Below are 26,681 nucleotides of genomic sequence, written 5' to 3'. Positions count from 1 at the left end.
GAGAGTGGGTCGGCCCCTCAAACGTATCCAGAGAAGAGTGGATTCGTGGTCCACGAAGTATGAAGTAATGAGGACGGCTAGAACAAAAACCTGCGTTGTAAACAGAAGTGAACACAGAGGTCTCTAACTGAACACCAGCAAGAGGTGGGTTTCCGATAAAGTGGCCAGTGAGAAAACAGCGTATTTGGTAATGAGTTCAACAGGCAGTGCATGTATGTTGCATATTTATTGCGTATTGAGTACAATACAAAAATAATGGTTAAATATATCAGTTTTCAGATAGAATAGATAGAATAGATTAGGCATGTCATACACTTCAAAATATAGTAGGAAAATAAACGATTGAACCTTTTCATACATGGATGGACTCGCCACGGCCCAAACGTCGCCTCGACTCAGCGAGTGGTTGACATAGAAAGCATATATGCAGAAAAAAAAAATCTTCAAATATTTGCATAATCGTTCGCATTGACTACAATGTGAAAATATCGTCTGTTCCTGAACAGAGTATTCTCTGGGTCATGCACAGTGCTACAAATACGCAGACTGCTATCTGCATTCGGATCTCAAGCCAAACCTCAGCCCCGGTGTGCGTTTTCAGCAGTCAGATCCCTACACATGCTGCTGTGAGGTACAATACAGTATAACATCTGCAGTTTGTATAGATCCACTACACAGGGTACCTGTATAGAACGTTTAAAGGGTTCTCCGGGACAAGAACAAAATGTACAAACACTCGCAGGACGGTACGTCACAAGCTAAAGCTCAAGATTAGGTTTTCAGAAATGCAGCATATATTCCTTTAAATGATACGTGACCTACACTTGTTTGGTTACAGTGGTTACGAATGGAGCTTGGTTTAAAGGGGAATTCCATCAATTGTTCAAAATATCGAAATAGGTTAATCATTAAAGTGTAGACAACGTCAGTCAGAGTGGGTTTGGTGTGAAACGCTCGGTTACAGAGAAATTTGAAGATTCAGATTTGACTACAGTGGTTGTGAATGGAACCAGACGCCCAGAAGAGTATACTGTCTCTAAAACAAGGCTGACAAAAGTAGGTTTGATTTGGACCACCTGTAGGTACCTGTAGGTACCTGTAGGTACTGCAAACACACCCCTCTCATCAGTAATATATATATATATATATATATATATATATATATATATATATATATATATATATATATATATATATATATATATATAAAATAAAAAAACACAGCAACTCGCAAAGACCATATAAAGTCTCCGACGCTCTGCTGACTTAATAACTGCAGAGCTCCAAACCTACTTGTAGAGCTTGAAAAGGGGACCAAATCCATATTAATTCCTATGGATTTAGAATGGGATGTCATAAAAGCTCCCGTAGGTGAAATATCTAAGTGTCCCAATACTTTTGTCCATATATATGTCCATATAACATGACTATTCCTAATGACAATCTATTTCTAAGCAATCCTAATGAGTCAATTAAGGCCTAACATGTTAAGTGATGATACTTTTGCACATGCCGTAATTACTATTAGATGTTTATCTGCAAATCTGTACATTAAGATTGGAAGAAAAATGCTAAAAATGGACGGACGGACAACCGATTTCAGACTACAGTCAGATTAGCTAGCTTGCTAGATTTTGGTTATGAGTGATTAGGGTAGTGTTCTCTGTGCAGCTGACTGTTGCTGGCTACGTTTCTCTGACTTTAACAAATTTAACGAGTGCAACACTAAGGAACACAAGTGTCCCAATACTTTTGTCCTTATATAAACATACATGCATAAACCTTATTGAATAGTGCAATTTCTTTTAAAACTGTATTTCAGTTCTCTTACTGAAACCTACTGCATGACGAACTGATTAGAACACTCTTATGATACTTTTCAGAAGCTTTTGGCATAAAATGTAGTTTTAAAGTCAATTTCATGATGGAGGGATACGTGCAGGCCATCATCAGGCAAAATAGTCCCCAAATAAAATATCTATTTAATATATGTATCACTATAAATCATCATCAGCATCCCATATTAAGCAAGAAATGTGTGTGCAAGTTCACTTGTAATCACAGACACAGACGTCTGGATCCAGTTGGTAGATTTCTCTACAACACAGTTTTTGTCCAACCCCCCCACCCTGAATGAGTTCATCACCAAGTCTATGCACATATTTTGATGAACTGGTGGAATTCCACTGTAAGAGTTCTTCATGAGTGAACTGGACACTGGGCACTGCATTGCACGGTTTAAAAGAAGGCTAAAAACAGAAGGATGCCTTAAAGCCGGACTGATTTACAGGACAGTAAGTGTGTCTTTAACACTGCTTTAAAACACAAAGCCATGCAAGCTTCCTAAAATTACGATTTCCTATCTCCCAATGGCAAAGAATGAAGCCAGAAGCATCTAGCGACCACCACACACACACACACACACACAGCTTTTCTTTTTTTTAACCTCAGCAGGCTCTCCTACAGTGCCCCTGTCTGTAATACTTCACTAATTCTGCATAATATACAAACAGCTATAATCCAAATCATACAAAAGCCCCCAAAAGAAGCTTTTAAGCTGCCATTCATCCAGGATCCTAATAGAATAACTCGATTTTGGTCTTGGTTGCTGTAGAAACAGCTGGGCCCACAGAAATCGCAGCTGAGAAAAGAGAGCGGAAAAAAAAGAAGGAACAGACAGCTCAGAGGTCAAGCGGGGGCACGGAGCGGCTTGGAAATCTGCTCAAAAAAGGACATTCTCCCCCAATGGTGGGCTATTTTCACCCTGCGATCTGGACCGTCCAAAACACACTTATAAAAAGAAACCAACAATGACGTGCTGCTCGGCCCTCGTGCCAAGAAACACCAAGATGTGCTGAGAAATGAGTCAAATGAGGCTTTCCAGAGAAGCTCAGAGGACCAACGCTTCATGTTGAGGCAAATACTGTAGGTACAGTGCATAGCAGGAGAAATATGACGAGCGCTTGACGAGTCCCAGGATTCCTAGGGACAATCTCATGTCCTTGGCAACCAACCACCACCAACCTGAATAAATAGGTGGAGGGCAGAAAATATGGTTATTATAACTAATATACACCACAACTCAAGCTGCTTCTCTCCAGCCAACATCAGAACTCAACGCTGAAGGCCTACTTGCTATGTAGGTTACAGAGTGAAGCAATTTCTGACCAATAGAAACCCTTAGAAAGCACAGATTCCTCTGCTGACTAACCCAGCTGCTGTGCTTTTACATAAATTATGATGAACCTGTATGATTTTAGAAGGGAATTTGTGTGGAAAGTGCAGATCCTAAACTCGCCATCTGTATCCCATTAGCGTTTGTAGACGAGGATGGCTCCACCCATTAGCTAAGCAAGGTCACACCCCCCGAGCGGTGACCGTGGGGAGGCTAGATGCTCACGGACTCGAAGGGTCATCGTAAGTTGAGCCGAAAATCCGTCTACACTGATCAGCCATAACATTAGAACCACTGGCCTAATAATGAGTGGTCCCGCCTCGTGCCACCAAAACAGCTCTGTCTTGTAGAGGCATGGACTCCAGAGCACCTCTGAAGGGGTCCTGTGGGGTCTGGCACTAAGACCAATCAATGTCAGCAGCAAATCCTTTAAGTCCTGTAAGTTGTGAGGCGGGGCCTCCATGAGCATCAGTGAACCTTGGATGCCCGCGACCCTGCCAAGCCACTTCCTGGAGCACTTTCTTTTGTAGGTACTGACCACTGCATACAGTGAACACCCCTCAAGACCTGCCTGATGTTCTGGAGAGGTTCTGACCCGGTCTTGTCAAAGTGTCTCAGATTCTTACGCTTACCCACACCTTCAAGACCTGACTGTTCACTCGCTGCCTAGTACATCCACGCCTTAGCAGACAGGAGCCTCTGTAGATGAAGAGAATCAATGTTCTTCACTTGACCTGTCAGTGGTACTAATGTTATGGCTGTTTGGTGTACATGGCCATTAAATCGATAATTCTGAATGTAGCTCTGATGTGTTGGGAAATAAATGTATGAACTCTATTTAAAACCCCAGGGAAGCGAAGTGTGGATGAATAAACAAGACTGATCTGAGAACTGTCTGGACGTGGTCCTAATATTTAAAATAGCATGCTGCATGGCCAGACCGATGTGCTGCCATGCTAGCTTTAGGCTGTGTGGATGGACGGCATCGGAGCAGTTCTATCTAAGAGATCTCTTGGTTGTCCAGACCAGGCCTTGACTTCCACAGTTCCCCTGAACTGCCACTAAAGACTAAAGACCGTGGAGACACTGGAAGCACTCTGATCTTCTTTCATAGCCTTCCCTGCTTTGTAGCATCAAACAGTGGTACTTTTTAAGATCCTCAGCCAGCTGCTGATCATCAATCGGCCTTATGAAGTCCCTCACAAAGCACGATTAACCTGATTTCTCTCATCTTATCTCTCTTTATTTCTCTGTAAATCCAGAATATTTACCTTTTATCTTTTTTTCTGGCTGGGTTTTAACCCACCTAATGCTCCTGATGCTCATCTTGAGATGAGAAAGACATATGGCCACTATAGGTACACTAACAGCCTTACCAACTGTGAATGTTGGGGCAATTTTTTGGATGTATGCTTGTTGAGTGAAGAGTTATGGGAACGGTCATAAGATGATCATCCCTAATGACAATGTATTTCTAAGCAATCCTAATGAGTGAATTAAGGCCTAGCATGTTAAGTGATGATACTTTTGCACATGCCGTAATTACTATTAGATGTTTATCAGCAAAACTGTACATTAGGATTCAAGGAAAATGCTAAAAATGGATGGATAAACGATTTCAGACTACAGCCAGATTAGCTAGTTTGCTAGATTTTGGTTATGAGTGATTAGGTGTTAGGTTCTCCGTGCTGTTGACTTTCACTTGCTACGTTTCTCTGACCTTAACGACTGTAACACGTGCAACACTGAGGAACGCATAGTTTGGTTTGGTAACACGTTTGGTTAAAGCACTGTTGATGGAATCAACCTCAACAGCCAACAGGTAGCCAGTAGGAGTGAAAACCACTGATCATAGCGGTCACTGGAACAGTATACACTGGAGCAGCCTTCTGTTCCACTTACTTACGGGTCCTAATCTCATCATTCCATAGACCCAAACTCTATTCTGTCTATTCTGGGGTGTTTTGGCTTCTGTATTATTAGTCGGACGGGTGTGTTTATACTTCTCAGCTTTGGTTTGAACCCCGGTGCGATTGCTCTGTTAGTGCGCTTCGTCAGAGGGAGCGTGAGCGCTGCCTTTCAAACTCTGGTGCGAACCAAACAAGCAGACTGAGAATGATGAAGTATGAACACAATACGAACCAAAGGCATCTAATTGCAGAGTTGGGTACGGGGGTCACAGGGTCATGGGGTCACCCCTGCCCACAAAATCTAGCATCAACCCTGCCAGCTGGATCCACCAATGTCATGCCATCCCAATCTGCCCGCTTCATCACGGCTGCGTCTCCGTGCAGACCTGCCCACGCTTCTGAGCTTTAACTTCTTCTGTCTGACGCTGTAGTTTAGCAGGGCTGTGTCCCAAACCACACACTACCACTCTACCACACAGTGTTTCTACACTAGCCAACAACAGGACTGCAGTAAAGTAGAGACATGAACGTCGGGACACAGCCACTGTAACGTTAGATTTGACAGCTTTAACGTACGTCAGAACGTTTGAGGATCCAGAGGCTAGATCTGAAGTTTTTGTTATTGCATGGATTATGCAGGACCTGCAGACACACAGATGTGTGTCAGAGACCTTTTTCCCCTTGTGGTTTGATTGCAGATATCTCAGTATGAACGCAAATCAAACCAGGACTAAAATCTTACAGGGTGTCATTTACCTGCTTGGTTCAGAAACAAGAGAACCAAACTAGTATAACACACGTTTTCCTCGCTCGTCACCACATTTTTAAATATCTGTTGCCTGATACACACCTACAGAATAGGTGATTTACATATTTATAAACATTTAAACATATATTTTAAATGTTTATTCATTTTTAATATTTTTAAAACCCCAATTCCAATCTCTGAGCATTCCTAATAATTAAAACTAATAATTAAAACTACACCATCCATGTTTCCCCTCAGACTCATGTGCCTGTCAGATGCCCTCGACCAGCCAATCATGAACAGTTCTCATGTTCGTCGTCACCTGAATACTGATATTGGACTCTTCGCAAAGTACGGCAGTCGACTAGCATACCGAGCACTTTCTTGATTTTCTGTCCTCTGGTTTTCCGCGCTTTGCCTTGTCCTTTTGCTCTGTTTACCTGATCCTGTCTGCTGTTAGCTTTGACCTCTGCCCTGTTTCTTGACTCTGATTTTGTACTGGAGCCCATGAATCTGCTTTCTCTATGGGTTCTATGGGTATCTATGGATTACTCTCTTTTCATTAAAACACACTGCTGTTTAAAAGGGTGTCATTGCATTATATATTATATTATATTATATAGATCTGTGATATAAAATGGTCTTAAAATGACAATAATATCAATAAAATCGCAAAAAAGACCAACAGTTATTGTGACAGGCCTAGTGGCGAGATTGGCTACAGGAGGTGAGATTAGGCACAGCTATGTTACTACGTTACTCAGGGATGGACAACAGGACCTGGAGTCCAGCACAGTTTTCTGATTTCCCTGCTCGAACAGATCTACTAAACCTGGCCACGAACAGGTGAGTAGATTTAGCTGTGCTCGAGCAGGAAAAGCACAAAATCTGTGCAGGAATCCGGCCCTCCAGGACCGGAATTGCTCACCCCTGCCTTGAACAGTATTAACTTTATACTCCTAGGAGTTCAAATACGGCCTGAGCAAACGCGCTCCGATGCTTTATGGAACAGTGTCCTTAAAAAGACAGGTTCCTTACGTCAAGTGAGAACATACACTAGCACTATTGTACAGCAGAGCCAATGAGGTACAGCGACGCGGGACAGAAATGTCTCGTAAAGGGCTTCTGCACTCCACTGCCTTATCCAAATGGATGAAGAGAGTGGAACAGCTTGAGTCATGTGGAACAGGTTGCGAGCGGCAAAGCTATCCACCCACTTGCACATGCATACACACACACAAGCTCCAGCTCCTGTTCTGCTGGGCTCAGCCGAGTGTGAAATATGTAGCTAAAGTAGCCGACTCTGGGGGGACGCAGTATGAGATGTGGTCTCTGCATCTCCTCAGGCTTTTGTTTTTCAAAATTAATAAGTCCATTACATAATGTTTATATTCCACAGCTATCCTGGACCACAGTGTGTGTGTTAGTGTATGTGTATGTGTGTGTGTGTGTGTGGGAGACTCTGAAAAGAAAAGAAAAAAAAAAAAGCTTCTTCTCGGTAGTGTGTAGGTGTGTGTGTGTGGGGTGTGTGGGAGTGTGTTTAGGTGGGCGGCGGGCCGTGATAACGCAGCATGATGTTGAAGGAGCGGGCGAAGTTATTGGAGAGCGAGCAGCTGGTGCCTTCGTCCATCATGGGCAGCAGGAAGGCCAGCAGCAGCAGAGCCAGCAGGAGGAGCTGCAGAGGGAGAGCCACGCGACACACACGGTACAGGAACCCACAGCAGGTCTTCTCCTGAAACACACACACACACACACACACACACACACACACACACACACACACACACACCATTAGAGACTCACATGTACTAACCTGTCATACTCTACATGTCCAAATGTTTGTGGACACCCCTTCTACTGAATGCATTCAGCTGTTTTAAGTTGCACCCATTGCTGACACAGATGTGCAAATGCACACATGCAAATTGTCTAGTCCCTGTAGAGAAGTACTGCCTATTAATGCCAGGCGTGGGCTATAGAGGGGTATATAAAGCCCCCCCAGCATTGAGGAGCTGTGGAGCAGTGGAAAAACTGTGTTCTCTAGAATGATGGTGGTGGAGCTCCATCCAGTACTTTTGGATGGGATGAGTTGGGGAGTTTGGGATGATGAGGTTGGGTGGTGATCATCCCATATCCTGACCTTACTCACACACTCTTGTAGCTGAATGCAATCAAATCGTCACAGCAACGTTCCTCTACTAAATCTAGTAGAAAGTCTTCTTCTCTGGACAGAGACAGTGACTTCAACATAAACAGGAGTCCTTCATTTCAGAAGAAACAATGAATAAATGAGTAGGTGTCCCAATACTTTAGTCCAGTGTGGGAAACAGAACCCTCAGGTTTGGGAGTTCAGCTCTTACATAACTGTGCTCAGCCACTTTTAGACCGTTTGTTTTAGAAGTCCCAGCGCTTTCCCAGTGTATAACAGGCTCTGCTGTTCTGGTGAACCCAACTTTCACCCCCCCTGCACTCGGACATCGTGGCAAAACATGCAGAGTTTATTAGGAAAACGGCCGAACAGGCACTGAAACAAGCGAATATCTGCTCAGGTTAAGGGCGGCTGGACTCGACAGCGATTCAGACAAATTACCAAAAAAATCAAAGACCCATGGATTGATGTGTAGTGAGGACCGTCCAGCTAACTGAGGCCCAAATCAGACCCGATTAGAGGATAACGCCTCATATCTGAGAGCACCGGAGTCGAGGGAATGCTCTTAGGAGGGTTTTCTACTGTTTTCAGACTCATTTACTCGACTGACTCATCCAGGTTTGCTTGCTTTCCCTTTTACTTGAACTTTAGCACGTCGCTAAATCCGCAACTACAGTGGGCTTCACACCTGTTTTCAGAGCGGGACTTCACCGAACAGTGAGCTCCCACACAGTTTCAGGGCTTGGTTCCAGCTGTTTTTGTAAATTGCAGCAAATTCATTCAGTTTCTCTTCTCTTCTGTAAAGATGTTAATACAGTCAATCACACTGATGTCCCCTGAAATCGAGGGTATTAAAAAGAGCTGATCCTGCACGTATTTGTCACTGTACAGCGAAATGTGTCCTCTGCATTTAACCCATCTGTGGTAGTGAACACACACACACACACACACACACACACAGTGAACTAGGGGCAGTAAGTACACACACCCAGAGTGGTGGGCAGCCAACTCCAGCACCCAGGAGCAGAGAGGGTAGAAAGGGCCTTGCTCAAGGGCCCAACAGCGGCAGCTTGCCGAGCCCGGGAATCGAACCCACAACCCTGTTATCGATATCCCGGCGCTCTAACTGCTGAGCCACCACTGCCCCATGTTGGAGTAACTGTCTCTACTGTCCAGGGAAGAAGGCTGCTTTCTTCTAGATTTTGGAGGAGGAGCATTGCTGTGAGGATTTGATTGCATTCAGCAAGAAGATTGTTAGTAAGCTCAGGATGCTGGATGATGATCATCATCACCCCACCTCCTCCCAAAAGTACTGGATGGAGCTCCACCACCATCATTCCAGAGAACACAGTTCTTCCACTGCTCCACAGCTCCTCAATGCTGGGGGGCTTTATACCCCTCTATAGCCCTCACCTGGCATTAGGCAGCAGGGTGGCAATAGGTCCATACCCTATATTTGACAAGGAACGGCACATTTTACCATTATGTACGATTACAGCTCAGCATGTTCTCTGCACCAGTGATCCAGTGTGCCACTCCAGCCTCACCAAAACCGATAGGGAGCCGCTAGTTCTTGTGAAAACACAAATTTCCACATTTCACACAGTTCTAAGTTTCTGCTTGAAAAAACAAAACAAAAAAGCGACTGCGACTGAGTCACTGTTCCACATGACTCATAGGCCACAGCAAAATAAATTCACACAGACGAATCCAAATTAGAGCTGCCATGAGCGCATAGCGTATGATGAAAGCGCTCATTGATGGCGCTCCGGCTCCATGTTCCATTTGAATGGTGAAAAAAGTGAAAACCACCCACACCTGCTCGCTAACAGCCATCTCTGCTGGAGTCACTGCAAAGGCCAACGGGGCCTCAGTGAAACACAGCCCGCTCCTCCTAACGCCTCTGTACAGGAGCGCTGTGAGGGTGTGTGTGTGTGTGTGTGTGTGTGAGAGAGAGAGTTCGAGGGGAAAGACAGAGAGCGGAGGGGGAGAGAGAGTGGGTGGAAATCTCTTCCTTACTGTCCTTATTCTGCGTCTGTTCTGCATAATCACTGTAATTAAACTCATCTACCTGTACTTTTAACCGAGAGCTGCACCACATCAATATAGAGCTATCTATCTACATACATTAAAAAAAATAAGTATTTGGACACCTGCTCATTCATGGTTTCTTCTGAATTAAAGAAAATTAAAAATGGTTGATCCTGCTTTTGTTGGAGTAACTGTCTCTACTTCTAGATTTTGGAGGGGCATTGTTGTGGAGATTTGATTGCATTCAGAGACAAGAGCGTTAGCTCTTGGATGATGATCTCCACCCGCCCAAAGTACTGGATGGAGCTCCACCAACCATCATTCCAGAGTACACAGTTCTTCCACTCCTCCACAGCTCAATGCTGGGGGGGGGCTTTATATACACCCCTCTAGCCCACGCCTGGCATTAAGCAGCATGGACCTATAGGTTGATGTATGTCTGCTTCAGAGAGTCCTATTCTTTTAATAGATCTATCCCAAAAGTGTCTCAAAACATATAAAAGGAGAAAGAGCTGTTGTGCAACTGACTGCATAAACAGATTCAGCAGGAGGTCTGAGCTTCCTTTTACAGAAAAGAAGAGTAACTTATGGGTTGCTGCAATTCAGAGAAACAACTGGATGTGGGAAGTGGGAAGCCCACTGTAGTTGAGGATTTAGCAACGTGCTAAAATTCAAGTAAAAGGGAAAGCAAGCAAACCTGGATGAGACAGTCGAGTAAATGAGGCTGAAAACAGTAGAAAACCCTCCTAAGAGGATTCCCTCAACTCTGCTTTGGGCCTCAGCTGGACAGTCCTGACTGCACATCGCTGGCTATGGACCGTTGGTTCTCTGGTAATTTTGCTGAATCGCTGGTTTCAGCCCCCATTTGTCCGTTTTACTAATAAACTGCTGTATTTTTGAGAATCTGCTGCTACTGATGCATTTTGTTAGCCAGAATATCATGATTAGGAGCCACTGGAACCAGGAATGTTATTCACTTCGTCTGGCAGTGGTTTTAATGTTATGGCTGATCTGCGTACATGCACGTTTTCCATGCTTTCCTTTTTTTTGGTCTTTTTTTAGATGTTTGAACACTGTTTTCTTGGACAGTAAAAGGTTGATATCCCAACAGTAAAATTGGTTGAATTCTGTGTGTGTGTGTGTGTTTGTGTGTGTGTTTCCAATTCACTCTGGTTACCCAGTGACCTGCCATTAAACTGCAGTGTGTGCTGATGGCCCCAGCGGAGATGAGGCAAACAGGCCACAGGTGAGCTTTCCTTTCTCTCAGGAGAGAGGCTCTATGACGCTGGTAATGAGCATCTTCACTTAACTGCTGGTATAGGGTGTATGAATGCCCCGCCAACAGTGTGTGTGTGTGTGAAGTACTTGTACTTCGGACTAGACAAGTTGTGTGTGTGCGCGCATCTGCACATCTGTGTCAGCAATATGTGCAACTTAAAGTAGGTGAATGCTTCATTAGAAGGGGTGTCCACAAACATTTGGACAGATAATCTATACTATTTTCCAACCATCAGTTTCGAGTAGCTCCCTCTTGTGCTACCGAAATGGCTCTGACTGTTGGTAAGGTGTGTGTGTGTGTGTGTGTCCACAGGGACTACACAAGCTGTGTGTGTATATACACATCTGTATCTGTTGGGAAGGGGTGTAACAGTGTGTGTTTTCGGGTTCTACATGATTTTTAATCCTGGGGTAAAGATGTGATTAGATTAGAGCTCTAGGTGTGAACCACACAGAGCAGTCTGGCTCTGAAGCTGCAATTGACCAGAACAGTGATATTGTGCTGTACAAAATGGTGAAACAGTTGTAAACAGGGCTGGGCGATATGGTAAAAATAATAGATCATGATATTTAAAGATAATTTCATAATAATACATAATATTACTGATATTCTGGCTGACAAAATGCATCAGTAGCAGCAGATTCTCAAAAATACTGCTTTTCAAATACTCTATACTTTCCTGCTGGAACACGCCCCCTTCCGAGTGGAGAAACGTACAGCAGTTTATTAGTAAAACGGACAAACCGGGGCTGAAACCAGCGATTCAGCCAAATTACCAAAGAACCAATAGTCCATAGCATGTGTAGTCAGGAGCGTCCAGCTAACTGAGGCCCAAACCAGACCCGATCTGAGAGCACGTGAGTCGAGGGAATGCTCTTAGGAGGGTTTTCTACTGTTTTCAGCCTCATTTACTCGACTGACTCATCCAGGTTTGCTTGCTTTCCCTTTTACTTGAACTTTAGCATGCCGGTAAATCCACAACTACAGTGGGCTTCACACCTGTTTTCGGAGCGGGACGTCACTAAATATCCAGTTGCATACTCTCTATACAGTGACTTTTATTCATCCAATTAAACAGAGATAATTACGCTCTGTAATCACATGTTCAGTTCAGCAGTGTTTTTTTTTTATCACTAAAGATATATTAATGATATGCGCAGTATAAGTATATGATGCATTACAACAAAATCAATCACAATACAATAAAATATTGTCATATTGCCCAGCTCTGCCTATAAACAATACAGACCACCTTATAGAACTCTTACCAATCATTACTGCATTTACTGTAGTACTGAACATTGAATCTTAACACCATGACATGTAGTGATGGGTGTGGCGCAACAGACAACACCAGTCTGCCAGTGATATGCCACACCATGTGGGAGACTAGGGTTCGATTCCTGGTCTGGGTGACTATGCAGCGCTACACCAATAAGAGTCATTGGGCCAGACTCCTAACACTACATTGGCCCTCCTCTGTAATACGAGTAACCTTGTAAGTCGCTCTGGAGAAGAGCGTCAGCTAAATGCCGATAATGTAAATTAAATAAAGGCACTTTTAATAATAATAATAATAATAATAATAATAATAATAAAAAGAATGAAAACATTTGTTAAATCTGAACTGACATAAGGGTGCGTCCAGGTTTTAGGCCTGATTCTGATTTACGTACAGAAAGAAAAGCCACTTTTTATTAGTCTTTTGTTTTTAGATTGTTTTAGATTCAAAGCTCAGGATAAAAGAACACTTTCAACTCGCGCAAACTTCCTTTACTTTCTATAATAAAGTTCAAAACAAGGCAGGCAGACTCAGAGCTGAGCGACTCTCGCGCTGCTTCACACAGTTTGCAAATGATCTTTCGGCTGCAGCTGTGATGCAAATCCTCAACACCATTTATATCCACTCTGCTGATATCAGCACCTTTACATAACCCAGACACACTCGCACCGACTCACATTCACAACCAACAGCACAACTACCCCATCTCACTGTTTTTCTCACAACCGGTGTGCCGCAGGAGCGGGAGAGGTGTGTCGTGAACATTTATGAGGCTTTGTGTTTTTATTGTTTTTGTTTTTTTTTTATTGCACCCGAAAATGATTTTATAGAAATTATTTATCCACTGAAATCTGCTCTAATCATCACCCAATAGGCATCAAATGTCAGCTCCCCTGTTAACGGGTGGTTATTGCTTCACGCTTGAAAAAAGAATATGGATCATTTTATAAAACTGAAAACTTCAGACAGTCCTGATGCCAATACAGCACCCTCCCGCAGCACAGAAAAGACAGCTCAGACTGGCCATTCATGCAAGGATTTGCAGCAAACCTAATGACCAACGACATCATACAACATCCCCCACAAGGGCTCAAACTAGTTTGAGTGTCTGAAAGAGCAAACTGTGAAGCAGGCAAATTCGATGAGAAAACGTGCCAGGCTGTCTGTACCAGCTTGTGAAGCGAGCTCTGGAGTTGCTGAACTTGTTGCTGCTAAAGTAGAAAAGCCACACAAATCTTCCCAGCATGCAAATCAATTATGAGCACAATAGATGTAGAAATACCTCCTCAGACAATCCTGCAGCTCGACGAATCAACAGACTTAACAGGACAAGCTCAGCTACTAGCTAACGTGCAGTCTGTGGGTATGGTGGCATAATAAGGGAAAACCTTCTCATTTGGAAGCCTACAAAACGTATTCCAATACTTACTGTTGTTATTTTGACCTTTTCTCGTATTATTAAAGGTAGTACAGGACATATGTACTGTAACTACACTATATGGACAAAAGTATCGGGACACCTGCTCATTCCTAGAATTTTCTATGAATCAAAAGTATTAAAAAGGTTTTCTCCTGTTTTTGTTGGAGTAACCGTCTCTACTGTCCAGGGAAGAAGACGACATTTTACTAGACGTTGGGGACGGACTGTGTGATCAGAGCATTAGTGAGCTTCAGTGAGATCAGGAAGTTGGACGATCACCTCCCCACCTCATCTCCAACTCCCCAACTCATCCCAAAAGTATTGGACTGAGCTCAATATCGGGGGGCTTTATACCCCTCATTTAGCCCACGCCTGGCATTAGGCAGCATGGTGCCAATAGGGTCATAATGTTGATCTGCTCCAGAGAGTCCTATTCTATTGGCAGTAAGCAATGGGTGCTGCTTAAAGGAGATGAATGCATTCATTAGAAGGGGTGTCCACAACTATGTAGACGTATAGTGTATATGTATATGTTTTTATATACATATATAAATATATATATATTTATTATATTGTCCAAATGTTTGTGGACACCCCTTCTAATGAATGCATTCAGCCCCTTTTTTGCTACTGTTGTCACTCATTTCACTACTATTGTTCTGTGTCAAAGATCAAAGCAAGGTGGGGGGCAAGGTGCAAATTCTAAAGAATTTGAGAGAAATTATCCAGAGAGAGAGAGAGAGAGAGAGAGAGAGAGAGAGAGAGAGAGAGAGAGAAGCTGTGATATTTCTTCATCTGTGATCTTCCCACAGAGCCTCTAAATTACATTTGTTTAGTTGGTTTAGGGGGCTTCTGGTTCAGGCTGGTTTGTTGTAGACTTCTCCGTCTCACTGCACTTTCAGTAGTCCAGTCCAGTCCAGTCCAGTCCTCTTGACCTACCCTCTCATGGTCTTTTCTGTTCTTCAAAGACCACTGGACACCTGCTATTGCAGTGTTCTTTCTGAAATCAAGGGCATTAATCTGGGAATTTGCCTCCCTTTGCCACAGTAACAGCCTCTACTCTTCTGTAAAGGCTGTACAACAGTAGTGGGAAGATTGCTGTGAGAAGGATTTGACTGCATTCAGCCTCACAAGAGCATCAGTGAAGTCAGGTTCTGATGTTGGATCTTCCGTTCTGCCACTCTGACTCATTCCAAAGGTTTTGGATGGAGCTCCAGCTCAATCACTAAAGAGAAAACAGTTCTCCCCCTCCACAGGCACTGGGCACAGCGACCAGAAGGTCAACGATTGCTCCAGAATGTCCGGTTCTACCGGTCAGGGCTCTACAAGCTGTGTGTAACTGAACACCTATGGCAGCACCTCAGAGCTTCAAGCTAAACTAACTCATAAGAAGGGTGTCCAGATACTTTTGGACAGAATTTGGTACAGCACCTACAATGACAATGCAAAATGAGAAGGGCATGCTTTCTTTTTTTTGTGAAACTCTGAGAGTTGCATGCCAAAATGTTCTCGTAATCCTTCTTCCTCATTCCTCCCTAATCTCTGATCTGTCCAGCGATAAACACCGTTAACACCATTAAACTCCTGCAACCTTTTATTTATTTTAACACTTAAAATATATATTTTACCCAGGTTTCCTCCCCAATACTGGTTTACTCAGGTTTACTCCCAGTACTGACACCTGCACAACCAGCCACAGCCTAGGGCTTGGCGATATGGTAAAAATACATGGACAATATGACGATATTTTATCGTATCATGATAAATTCTGTTATCGTGATAACAATAAGCTTCTTTGAGCATATGGAGGAGACTGTTTCGTGTTTAATAAACACTGATCAGCTGCTGGTTTTATTACTATCAGTGTAATTAGACTGGTTTAAATAGATGAAGAGCAGCAGATGTTGAGTAAAAATCTATTATGTATTTAGTCTGTGATTAAATGTATCGTGATAAATATCATGCATTGCGAAAAAAGTCTTTAAATATTGTGATATAGTATTTTTTACCATATCGCCCAGCCCCACCACGATACAACTACTATTCACAGACTCCTGTACTAAATACAGAGATTTTTATTAAACAGCAGCTGCACTTCGTCTAGTTACACTGTTGGTAATGAAACCTGCCACCAATGAAATGTCACTGGGCAACCAGAGGCTAGCAGATGACATGAGTGAGAAGTGCGAAGAGAGGAGCCATCTACCCATTCAGAGCAAAGCCAATTGTGCTCTCTCTGGCTCCGGCTGCTGATGGCAGGTAGCATGACCCGGGATTCGAACAAAAGATCCCAGGATCATAATGGCAGCACCCTAGTCGGTTGGACCACTTGAAGGTTGTTCTGAGCAATACCTTCTAGTGATACTTCTAGTGAATCCGATCAGTCAGACCCCCTTATACAAAAGTCCAAAGCCCCCCAGCATTGAGGAGCTGTGGAAGAACTGTGTTCTCTGGAATGATGGATGGTGGAGCTCCATCCAGTACGTCTGGGATGAGTTGGGGATGATAATGAGGTGGGTTGGTGATCATCATCCAGCATCCTGACCTCACTCTGAATGCTCTTGTCGCTGAATGCAATTAAATCCTCATAGCAATGCTCCTCCAGAATCTAGAAGAACGCCTTCCCTGGACGGTAGAGACAGTTACTCCAATAAAAGCAGGATGAACTCCTTTTATGGGCAGGTGTCCCAATACTTTTGTCCAAATAGTATACATCGCTTTGAGCATTATAGGGTTCTAACTGTGGTGTCCAAAAAGTCCAAAGTCCAAATACTTCGTTACTTTACTTAAGTAGAAATGTTGGTTCTCTAAACTTTACTGAAGTAATTCTTTATTTTCAGACTTTTTACTTCTACTTCTCACATTTTCACCCAATGATCTAAACTTTCTCCTCCTTACATTTTAAAAACAGCCTCGTTCCTCCTATTTCATTTCCCTTTGTTTTCATTCCGGCTCCTCATATTTTCCTCCATGAAGCTCATGTTAATGCTCAGTAGAGCACAGAGACGCTCCTTTAATAGAGCTGATATTACTGAAATGCTTCATTTTCAAAGGGCAGATCTGCAGCTGAAACAGGAGCCTAGTGCAGCCCAACATTTTTAACATCAAGGCCTTTGTTTTCCTTCCATTACTTTTACTTTTCTACTTGAAGTGGTTCTGAAACCAGTACTTTTACACTTTTACTGGAGTAAAAAGCTTCAGTTGATACTTCAATACTTCTCTAGAAGTATCTCCACTCACTTCTACCTGAGTGATGAATGTCAATACTTCTGACACCTCTGATAACGAGGCAGTCCGCAATTTAATAAACGTACCTTTCCAGAGCGAATGAGCTCCTCCTGCTGGGCGCCTCCACCCTGGAATAAAGAAGAGAGCTGGATCAGACAGTGCTGCAAGTGCACCCCCTTGTGGTTGGTACGGATCACCACATTCAAATACGAAGTTCATTCTGTATCACACTGTATCCCCCCCCCCATATGTATTGTAAATCACAATATCCATGATATGCTCATTAATATAATCTAATATGATAATAATGATGAAATACACTATAAGTCCAAAAGTTTGTGGACACCCCTTCTAATGAATGCATTCAGCCACTTTAAGTTGCACCCATTGCTGACAAAAAGAGTTTATCGATGCCACCACCAGAAGCTATTTTGGTCCTCTGGCAGGACGCCTGGAGTTTGTGTGGTGTGTTCTTCAGAGCCCAAAGTAACCGACTAGCCATGACAGTCTATCAGCCAGATACACGGTACAGCACACATCACAGTTAGAACCCTATAATGCTCAAAGTGTTGTATACTATACGGACAAAAGTATTGGGACACCTGCTCATAAAAAGAGTTCATCCTGCTTTTGTTGGAGTAACTGTCTCTACCATCCAGGGAAGGCGTTCTTCTCAATTGTGGACAGTAGAGGCAGTTACTCCAACAATCTCTCTTTTTAATATCCTTAATTGGAGGAAGAAAAAAAAACAAAACAATGAATCAGCAGGTGTCCCAATACTTTTGTCCAGACAGTGTAGCATCACACTGCTGATTCCTATGTGTTTATGTATAAGAGAAAGGAATGTGACTGAGAACTGTGCACTACCTCAATTCCTATGTAACATCTTTTCCACATTTTAACGAATTAAAAATACAATAAAACTGAATTAAAAAGGAATAATTTGCACAAACATATCCCAATTATGGGTCTTAGATGTGAGAACCCAAACTGAATTGTGATATTGTGGCGCCCCCTGCTGGTTGTTGCTCTCAGTACCTTGCGTTTGAGCAGAGCTTTGAGGTCTTCTGCGTCCTTCAATTTGGATTTGTAGAGCATCCATCTGTACCGCAGCTCCTCCACATCCACATCTTCCACTCCAGTCTCAGCCCTCCACGAGTCCATCAGCTGCTGGAACAGAGACTGACCTGTGGCCACCTCGGCTCGCAAGCCCTGTAGCAAAACACAGAGAGAGAGAGAGAGGGGTTAAATTCTGAATCTGAATTTTAGAGATATTTTAAAAAACATGTTTACATGAAAATCAGTTCTCTATGAATATTACCCAAAGTATAGACCCTTCACTGACGTCTCAGCAAAACAAATATGTCTAAATATTTCCTTTTCATGAAATAGACACCCCGTGCGAAGAGCGCTTCAGCTTTTCCCCCAATCGCACTCAAACTGTGACCAAAAAGAGTTTATCGATTCCACCGCCAGAAGCTATTTTGGTCCTCTGGCAGGACGCCTGGAGTTTGTGTGGTGTGTTCTTCAGAGCCCAAAGTAACAGACTAGCCATGACAGTCTATCAGCCAGATACACGGTACAGCACACACACCACAGTTAGAACCCTATAATGCCCAAAGTGTTGTATACTATACGGACAAAAGTATTGGGACACCTGCTCATAGAAAGAGTTTATCCTACTTCTGTTGGAGTAACGGCCTCTACCGTCCAGGGAAGGCGTTCTTCTAGATTCTGGAGGAGCATTGCTGTGAGGATTTAATTGCATTCAGCGACAAGAGCGTTCAGAGTGAGGTCAGGATGCTGGTTGATGATCACCACCCCAACCCTGTCGTCCCAAAAGTACTGGATGGAGCTCCACCACCATCATTCCAGAGAACACAGTTCTTCCACTGCGCCACAGCTCAATGCTGCTGGGGGCCTAAAACCCCTCTATAGCCCACACCTGACATTAGTCAGGCTGCCATCAATGTTATCATATCTGTGTGTGTGCGCATTTGCACATGTCTCAGCAATGAGTGCAACTTAAAGTAGCTGAATGCATTCATTAGAAGGGCTGTCCACAAACCTTTTTTTTTGAGACATATAGTGTACATGTATGTGCCGCCTCCTCCTCCTCATCCACCTCCCTCCCACTGAGCTGCTTCTCTTACTACCACTAGACAGCACCCCAGAGCTTCACATAAAACCAAGTGAATAGGACATCAAAACACAGAAAGATGTCTAGCTTTTCATCAAAACACTGAAATCTTAGGAGTGAACATGAAAGTTTAATCAAAAAGAAGAAGGGGGGAAAGTGAGGACATAAACAAGCCTGACCTTAAGTGTGTTCTGTCTTAGCTTTAACTCTTTGGCGCTCAAGACTCTTTGGTTGTTGGTGATCAGTGAGAGTTTGTCGTTTTCCTTACAAAGCCAGGCCTCGAACTCTCTCCGAAGAGCCTGCCAATCACCACCACGCTCTCTCGCCCCAGAGACCTTCTGAAAGACAAACATAAGAACTTAATTAGCTCTGGTGTTCTTGGGTTGGTGCAGGTTGCTAGTGTAGTATGTTCAACCGGGATGTAGAAATTAATCGGTTTATGAAAATTTGTCAATCAATATGAGGGCAGCTGTGGTCTAATTATATATATAAAGGGGGATTGGGACCGGAAGGTAGGGGGTGGGCGATATGGTAAAAAAAAAATGTATATCACAATATTTAAAAAAATTTTCATGATACACAATATGTATTGTGATACACTGGAGAAAACAAAGCATCAGTAGCAACAGATTCTTAAAAATACTTTAGCACGATACAAGAAAACAGCGCCTACCAGCAGGTCGGTGGGTTAGATGCCTACGACCAGCATCTACAGCTGAGGTGTGCTGAACCAATCGATCCCTGGGCGCTGAGGTGGCTGCCCACCATTCTAGCCCTAATCACTAGTGTGAGTGAGATTGGTGGAATTGGTGGAAGTGTCCCTAATCTGAAGTGGATCCAGAATGAAAACACTGATGGCAGACTCATACGGACGGCTTTGGGGTTGACATTGATATTGGGGTTGATTTATTTATTTATTTAATTTATATTGTGTATATAGTGGTCATTTATCTACGTTTTTGCATCTGAGTGTCTTGCTAACCCTTTGCTGCTGTGACACTGAGAATTTCCACACTGTGGGGAGGGAGGAACAGACAGTTTTTTGTCCTGTTGGGTAGGAGAGTGTTTAAGTAGTTAGTGGCCAAATTTTAGATGCTTGTCTTAAGTAAAGAGCATCAATTAAAAACAGCTCATTTTAAATCTTAGTATTTTCTAAGAGAAAAAGGATCAGATCTGCAGCAGAAAACAAAAAGTTGCATTGGGCCAGATGTAGAATAATCTGGTACTGATCCAATAATTTCCCTTTATGAACTTTAAGTATTAAGTTTTTAAATGAAATATATATATATATATACCCCCATTAGCATATAGAGGATATGATCAGTGCTTAAATAAGACTGATCAGCTGCATGTTTCATTATAAAGTGTAATTAGTCTTGTTTAACTGGATAAAGTACAGCTCATTTCCTAAAAAGCCCTGTACTAAATATGGGAGAGTGTTTGGATGTTATTTTTTTAAAAGAATCTGTCACTACTGATGCATTTTGTCTGCAATCGCATCTGTTGTGATGAATGAAAATGTTGTGAAATATTGTGATACAATATTTTTACCATATCACCTAGCCCTATAAATCTCCCAAGGTCCCAAGCCTCCTTCTCTAATCATTAGCTGCTCTGCGGCCTAAAATGATTTCTTGACACTAAAATCACCTTAAATATAGCTGGTATAATAGGTTGGTATAATATTTAATCTTTTGAGAAAATTCAGCTTGTATAATATTCAACTTACTATGTAAATATTTTGTTTGTTATAATTTAAGTAATTTAAGAAAGTGTTTGCCAATTAACTTCCAATCCAGTGTTAATACTAACTCCAATTACTGAAAACATATAAAACCTGCCTAGAAAGAAGTTACATGAAGGAATAATCATATGAATATTTCAATAGCAATCAGAAAATGAGAAATATGAAATATTGCTAGATTTAAAGTGATTTTACTTGTCAAGATATCATTTTGATGCGTAATTTTGTTTTAAACTGATCTAAATAATTTGTCATTTGTAAACTTGTAATGAATTTGTCATATAATGATGCTTAATTTACATTCCTGAAGCCAGAAAAAGCAGTAAAATTAAGCTTTCCTGACCTTAATGACATCCACTGAGTCGTGAGCTGCCCTGCCTGCAGGAGGTTTGTATGGCAATCGCTGCCTTTGCTGGATTTCAGCATCAGAGGTTTGGAAGGGTCCCATGATTCCAGCTCCAGTTTGGTCATTACTTGCATAGATGCCCTTACCCACGAGGTCATACTTTCCCTCCACATACTCAAGCCCAGACACATCTTCAACCCATTCTCTCGTCCTCCCGCCTCCATCCTTCTGCCCCGGACTCTCAAAACCTCCTCCTCTGGACCCTGAGTCCACTTCATCTATATTTACATCCATCCTTCCTCTCAGCTCTGGACGTATTTTGATGCCAGGGCTGAACTGCCCATCAGCTATCTGACCCACACCATCATGGCCTGGTACAAATCTCCCAACAGCTTCGAATTCTGACCCTCTGCCCAATCCTGAGCCTTCATGAGGCCAGTGGCCGGGCTCCTGGGCTGGATGGCCATCTGCTCTGGCTCTGCTCAGGGATCCACTGCCGCAGAGTGAGCCGCCTCCTTCTGTCAGCACTCGTCTTTGGTCTGGCCCCAGGCTATCATCTGCCTCACTTAAGGCCTTGTGTGTGTATATGGAAGAATCTCGTCCCCCTGAGGCTCCATGTTCATTTAAAAGCCTGGAAAATAAGTATTGCAAACATTGTAAATGTTGTAAACTGATACATCTTTGTTTTGACGGTCATAAAAACCCCCAAAAAACCCAAAACTCCACCCGAACTCCACATTTTCCTCCAGAACAAGTGTCCTGAACAGGAACAGTGAGGCTAATGCAGTCAACATCAGCCCAAATCCGCAAACATTGTGTACTGATGACATTTTATATATAATATATATATATATATATATATATATATATATATATATATATATATATATATATATATATATATATACACACACACACACACACACACACACACACATATATATATATATATAATGAGTGTATATATGTGTGTGTGTGTATATATATATATATATATATATATATACACACACACACACACACACACACACAAACAGATATATATGTATATACACACACATTTTATATACATTTTTTATATATATATATATATATATATATATATATATATATATATATATATATATATATATATATATTACATAAATTATATTTATAATTTATATATTTATAAAATCGAGTAGGTCTCCTTTGTGCCGCCACAAAAGATCGAACTATTTGAGACCTCTTCTAAACTCCAAGACCTCTAAAGGTGTCCAGCTCTGGTATCTGGCACCAACACTAACGTCAGCAGCAGATCCTTTGAGTCCTGCAAGGTAAGCATCAAAAAGCCTTGGGCACCCATGACCCTGTTGCTGGTTCACTGGTGGTCCCTTCATGGGGTAACTTTTGCAGCATACCAGGAACACCCCACAAGAGACGACCTGCCTGATGTTTTTGAGAAGTTCTGACCCAGAACTAGCTCACAAGATCTCAACTACTTTAGTCAAAATGAGAAATGCTTGTATTTATGTGCAAGTCTGTTCGAGGCGAGTGTGTGAATGAGTGTGTGAGTGTCTGACCTGTAGAGGTTAAGACTGAGCGAGTGAAGGGACATCCAGGACTCGCGGAGGCGCTTGAGGTCTCTCTGAATGTGAACTTTGCCTTCCTCTGAGGTTTTGGCCAGCACAGCTTGGCCCTGTCCTTCTGTCTGGTGCAGCTGCAGCTCCTTCTCAGGGAACTCCCCCAGTGCCCTCTGCAGGATTCAGACAGAGAGCAAGACCTTAATGAGACAATCTGGCCAAAATCTGCTGTTTTACTTAAAAATGGACAAATGATGGACAAACTTGAGGACTGTACTGCTGCTGTAGCTTTATAGTGTGTCAGAAACCACATTAGATCTATTAGAGAGTCCTGAACGCCTGCTTTAGGCATGCAAACAGCGGCACGCTAACGGGTGTATGTAAAATTCCGTGAGCTGTTAGCTACATTAGCCTTGTAGCTCCCAATGTAAAACTAAAGAATCAATCTCATGACTGATCCACTACATTTGGGGAAAGAGATTAAGGAAGGGGAACTGGTCAAGCCTTCTCTTTACTCTGAGCAGAGAGCTTAAGTCACTTAAGGCGTTTAGGAACCTGGGGGTGTAACGGTGTGTGTATACCGACCTTATACGGGAACACGAGAACACAGGTATGTGCTATCAGGGCAAATATGGTAAATATTTCACAAGCAAATGTGTGAGACCCTTGAGCTGTAAGTTGTTGGATTTGCATGGTATTGTGGGAACTGTAGTGGTTTAGGAGTACTTTTACACTTTACTGCTTAATTAATACACTATAGGCTATATGAACTACCTCAGGGGGGCGCTATATGGCACTAACTGCACACCTGCACAACCGTCTGCTCTAATTAAATTAAATGAAACCTGGGTAAGTCTTATGATTTTTAGTTTTTTTTTGTGGTGCGACCCGACCCATGACTTTTTTTTTTACCGTTACACCTTAACATATACATAGTTTTGAACATTTTAGATATCAACACCTGTTAATTGTATAATAATAATAATAATTACAAGGTTTTAATATGCCAATATGCATTTAAACAGCTCACTTAACTACAAACAGAGCAGCATATTTAATCATATTTAACTGGATTTAGGGAAGCGTGGGAAATGCTGAATAAATATTATATATATATATATTTGTATCTGTATATTTTTGTGTGTGAACATACTTGGCCAATAAACCTGATTGATATGTGAATTCTAATTCTATTCTTTTAAATAAGTATGTTGTTGTTTTTTTTTTATTATTAATATTGGCTTTATTGTACTACCAGGCCGAAAACAAGCCAGTGGTAAATATATTTCACAAATCATCTTTTCAAAAAATATGCAATTCGGTCAAAAATCACATTTTCTACTTGTACCCTGACGGAAGTGTTTATCTCATGAATTAATTTGAAATAAGTGTAATATAGCGTAACATACGAGTGATAATAAGCGACATCTATTTTAAATGGGTAAATTCAAAATTAAAATGTTTTCCTTGTTATCTTGTGTAGGTTGTGATCTCGTTGCTGTCACACAAAAACCTTGTATTTCCATTTTTTCCATGTTTTTCAGTTTTCCACATCATGTGAATCTGGCAGTTGTTCTTTATACTGTATTCGAACTTCATGATGAATGGACCAATAGAAATGATCCAAAATGACTTATGAAATCTTTTTACATTGACTTCCATTTAAAGCTAAGAAGGTTTTTTTCCTTCTCCTGTAAAGTTGATATTTTGGATGTAAAGTTTTTGTGTGACAATATACTGACTGATATGTACTGGGTAAATTTTCAGCACTTCACGTGTCCAGTCAATGTAAGCACTAGTAGGTGGGCAATATTAAGAGATGTTATTATATTTTATATTATGATATTCTCATCATCGCAGTCTCCATAACGGTAATTGCACAAAAGAAGAAAAAAATAATGCCTGTATAATTATTTTTTTTATATAATTATAATAATAATAATAATTTGGACCACTTCTATTGGCCCCTTCATAGTGATCTTTCCTCCACCATGTAAATGAGAACTGAAGCTTTTAAATAATAAATAAAAATAATAATGACATGGTTTTGATACGGCAATATGCACTCAAACAGCTCAATCCACTACAAACAGAGCAGCACACTTAGTCATGTTTAACTAGATTTAGTGCAGCGTGGAAAATGCTGAATAAATATTATATTTTTAAGGAATTATGACATATTTCCCCATATTCATCAACAACAGAGGCCTTTAAATAATAATGATATTCTACTAAAGCTAATCCCACTACAGGAAGCAGGGCTGGCTTTCCCAGAAAGCATCTTAACACAAAGATGATTCTTAAACGGATGAGAGAGCATCTCACGCAACACTCTCTCTCCCTCTCCCAGTTAAGATGATCTTAACTCTAAGGCCCTGGTCAGTAAGCTCTGAGCTAATCCTGCATTGTCTATTCCTGACCGGGCAGTCAAATCAGAAAGCACTTCCACAGTTATCTGGACCCGACTGACCTTGTTTATTAAAACACGTGAAGGGTTTCCGAAGATTTCGGGGCTTTCTGAAAGGAAATGAAGTTCTTTCTGCAGGCTGGGGGAATCTGTGCTCTGGGGTTTATCCTAAACTACAGAGTCAATTATTTGTGCTGCAGCAAATGAGAAAAGCTGTGAGAACAGCTTGAATTTCCTAATTCCTCAAGGAACGGAGGGGTAACTTGACTATTCACATTTACTAAAGTGAGTGTGTTTCATAAAAGAGCTGAAATTCAAATTTCATAAATATCTACACATATTATGCAGAAACTTTACCAGAAGGAGGCCTAGGGGAAAAAACTCAAAACTGAGACAAAAAAAAGCAAATTCAAAATGCAAAAGAATCCCATCAATTTCTTACTATTTTCAGAGTTATAAAAAACAATCAACTGATTAATTGAGGAAATAATCATCAGATTAATCCATATCAATAACCATAACCTGAAAACAAAATAATTCAGAATCTTTAGTTGTATTAATACAGTTATATTATAAATTGTTTTAATTAGTAGTTTTTTATTCCTTTAAAGGTCAGTGTATAACAATACTACTACTAATAATAATAGTAGTAGTGCTTATAATAATAATAATAGTAATAGTGGTGATAATAATAATAATAATAATAATATAGTGATGATAATAATAACAATAATAATAATAAAGGAGAACAACAAGAACAAAAGGAAGAATTGTAAAACACTGTATGGGATAGAATTTCTGAGATGGTTATCATACCATGAGAATGTCACACTGCTGCATGTCAAAACGTCTCTCATAAACATATATATAGAATCTAAACATCTGTACAGCTGTGTATGTATTTATACACACATCTATATATACATAAACACACACAAACATAAAACTGAATATATATATATATATATATATATATATATATATATACACACACACACACACACACATACATTATTATGTAATACTCTTTCTGTTTAACAGTGATGAAAAGGGAGATATGATTCAGTGGGAAAAGCAGCAACAGCACCATGTTACACTTTGCACAGTCAATTCATGAGGATGTGAACACGCAAGTCTGAGGAACTGGGATTTGCCGCCAGAATTTCAGCTCCTGACATGTGTGTGAGACGGCTGCTTATATGCAGAAAGCGAGATCGGATTTGGTCCATTAGGATTAAAGTGTAAAAGAATGAAATGTGT

The 26,681-nt window shown here is 41.6% G+C and overlaps 1 protein-coding gene across 3 annotated transcripts in view; it reads right to left on the bottom strand.

Moving 5' to 3' along the window:
- Positions 1–207: 207 nt before the first annotated feature.
- Positions 208–26,681, bottom strand: part of syne3 (spectrin repeat containing, nuclear envelope family member 3) — a 57,057-nt gene continuing 30,583 nt past the window's right edge. For 2 of the 3 annotated variants that reach the window (XM_072689016.1, XM_072689014.1), the window contains exons 13-18: positions 23,015–23,187; positions 21,450–22,083; positions 19,542–19,700; positions 18,261–18,434; positions 17,309–17,350; positions 208–7,565 (exon numbers count right to left, since the gene is read on the bottom strand). In XM_072689016.1, coding sequence (XP_072545117.1) covers positions 7,374–7,565; positions 17,309–17,350; positions 18,261–18,434; positions 19,542–19,700; positions 21,450–22,083; positions 23,015–23,187 — 1,374 coding nt within the window. In that variant the 3' untranslated portion in view covers positions 208–7,373. The remainder of the gene's footprint in view (positions 7,566–17,308; positions 17,351–18,260; positions 18,435–19,541; positions 19,701–21,449; positions 22,084–23,014; positions 23,188–26,681) is intronic. The other variant, XM_072689015.1, reaches the window with a different exon arrangement.

The sequence above is a fragment of the Salminus brasiliensis genome, chromosome 10, assembly GCF_030463535.1.
Source record: "Salminus brasiliensis chromosome 10, fSalBra1.hap2, whole genome shotgun sequence".
Taxonomy (NCBI): Eukaryota; Metazoa; Chordata; class Actinopteri; order Characiformes; family Bryconidae; genus Salminus; species Salminus brasiliensis.
The sequence above is the reverse complement of the archived record's forward strand: the minus strand, read 5'-3'. Positions and strand labels throughout refer to the sequence as shown.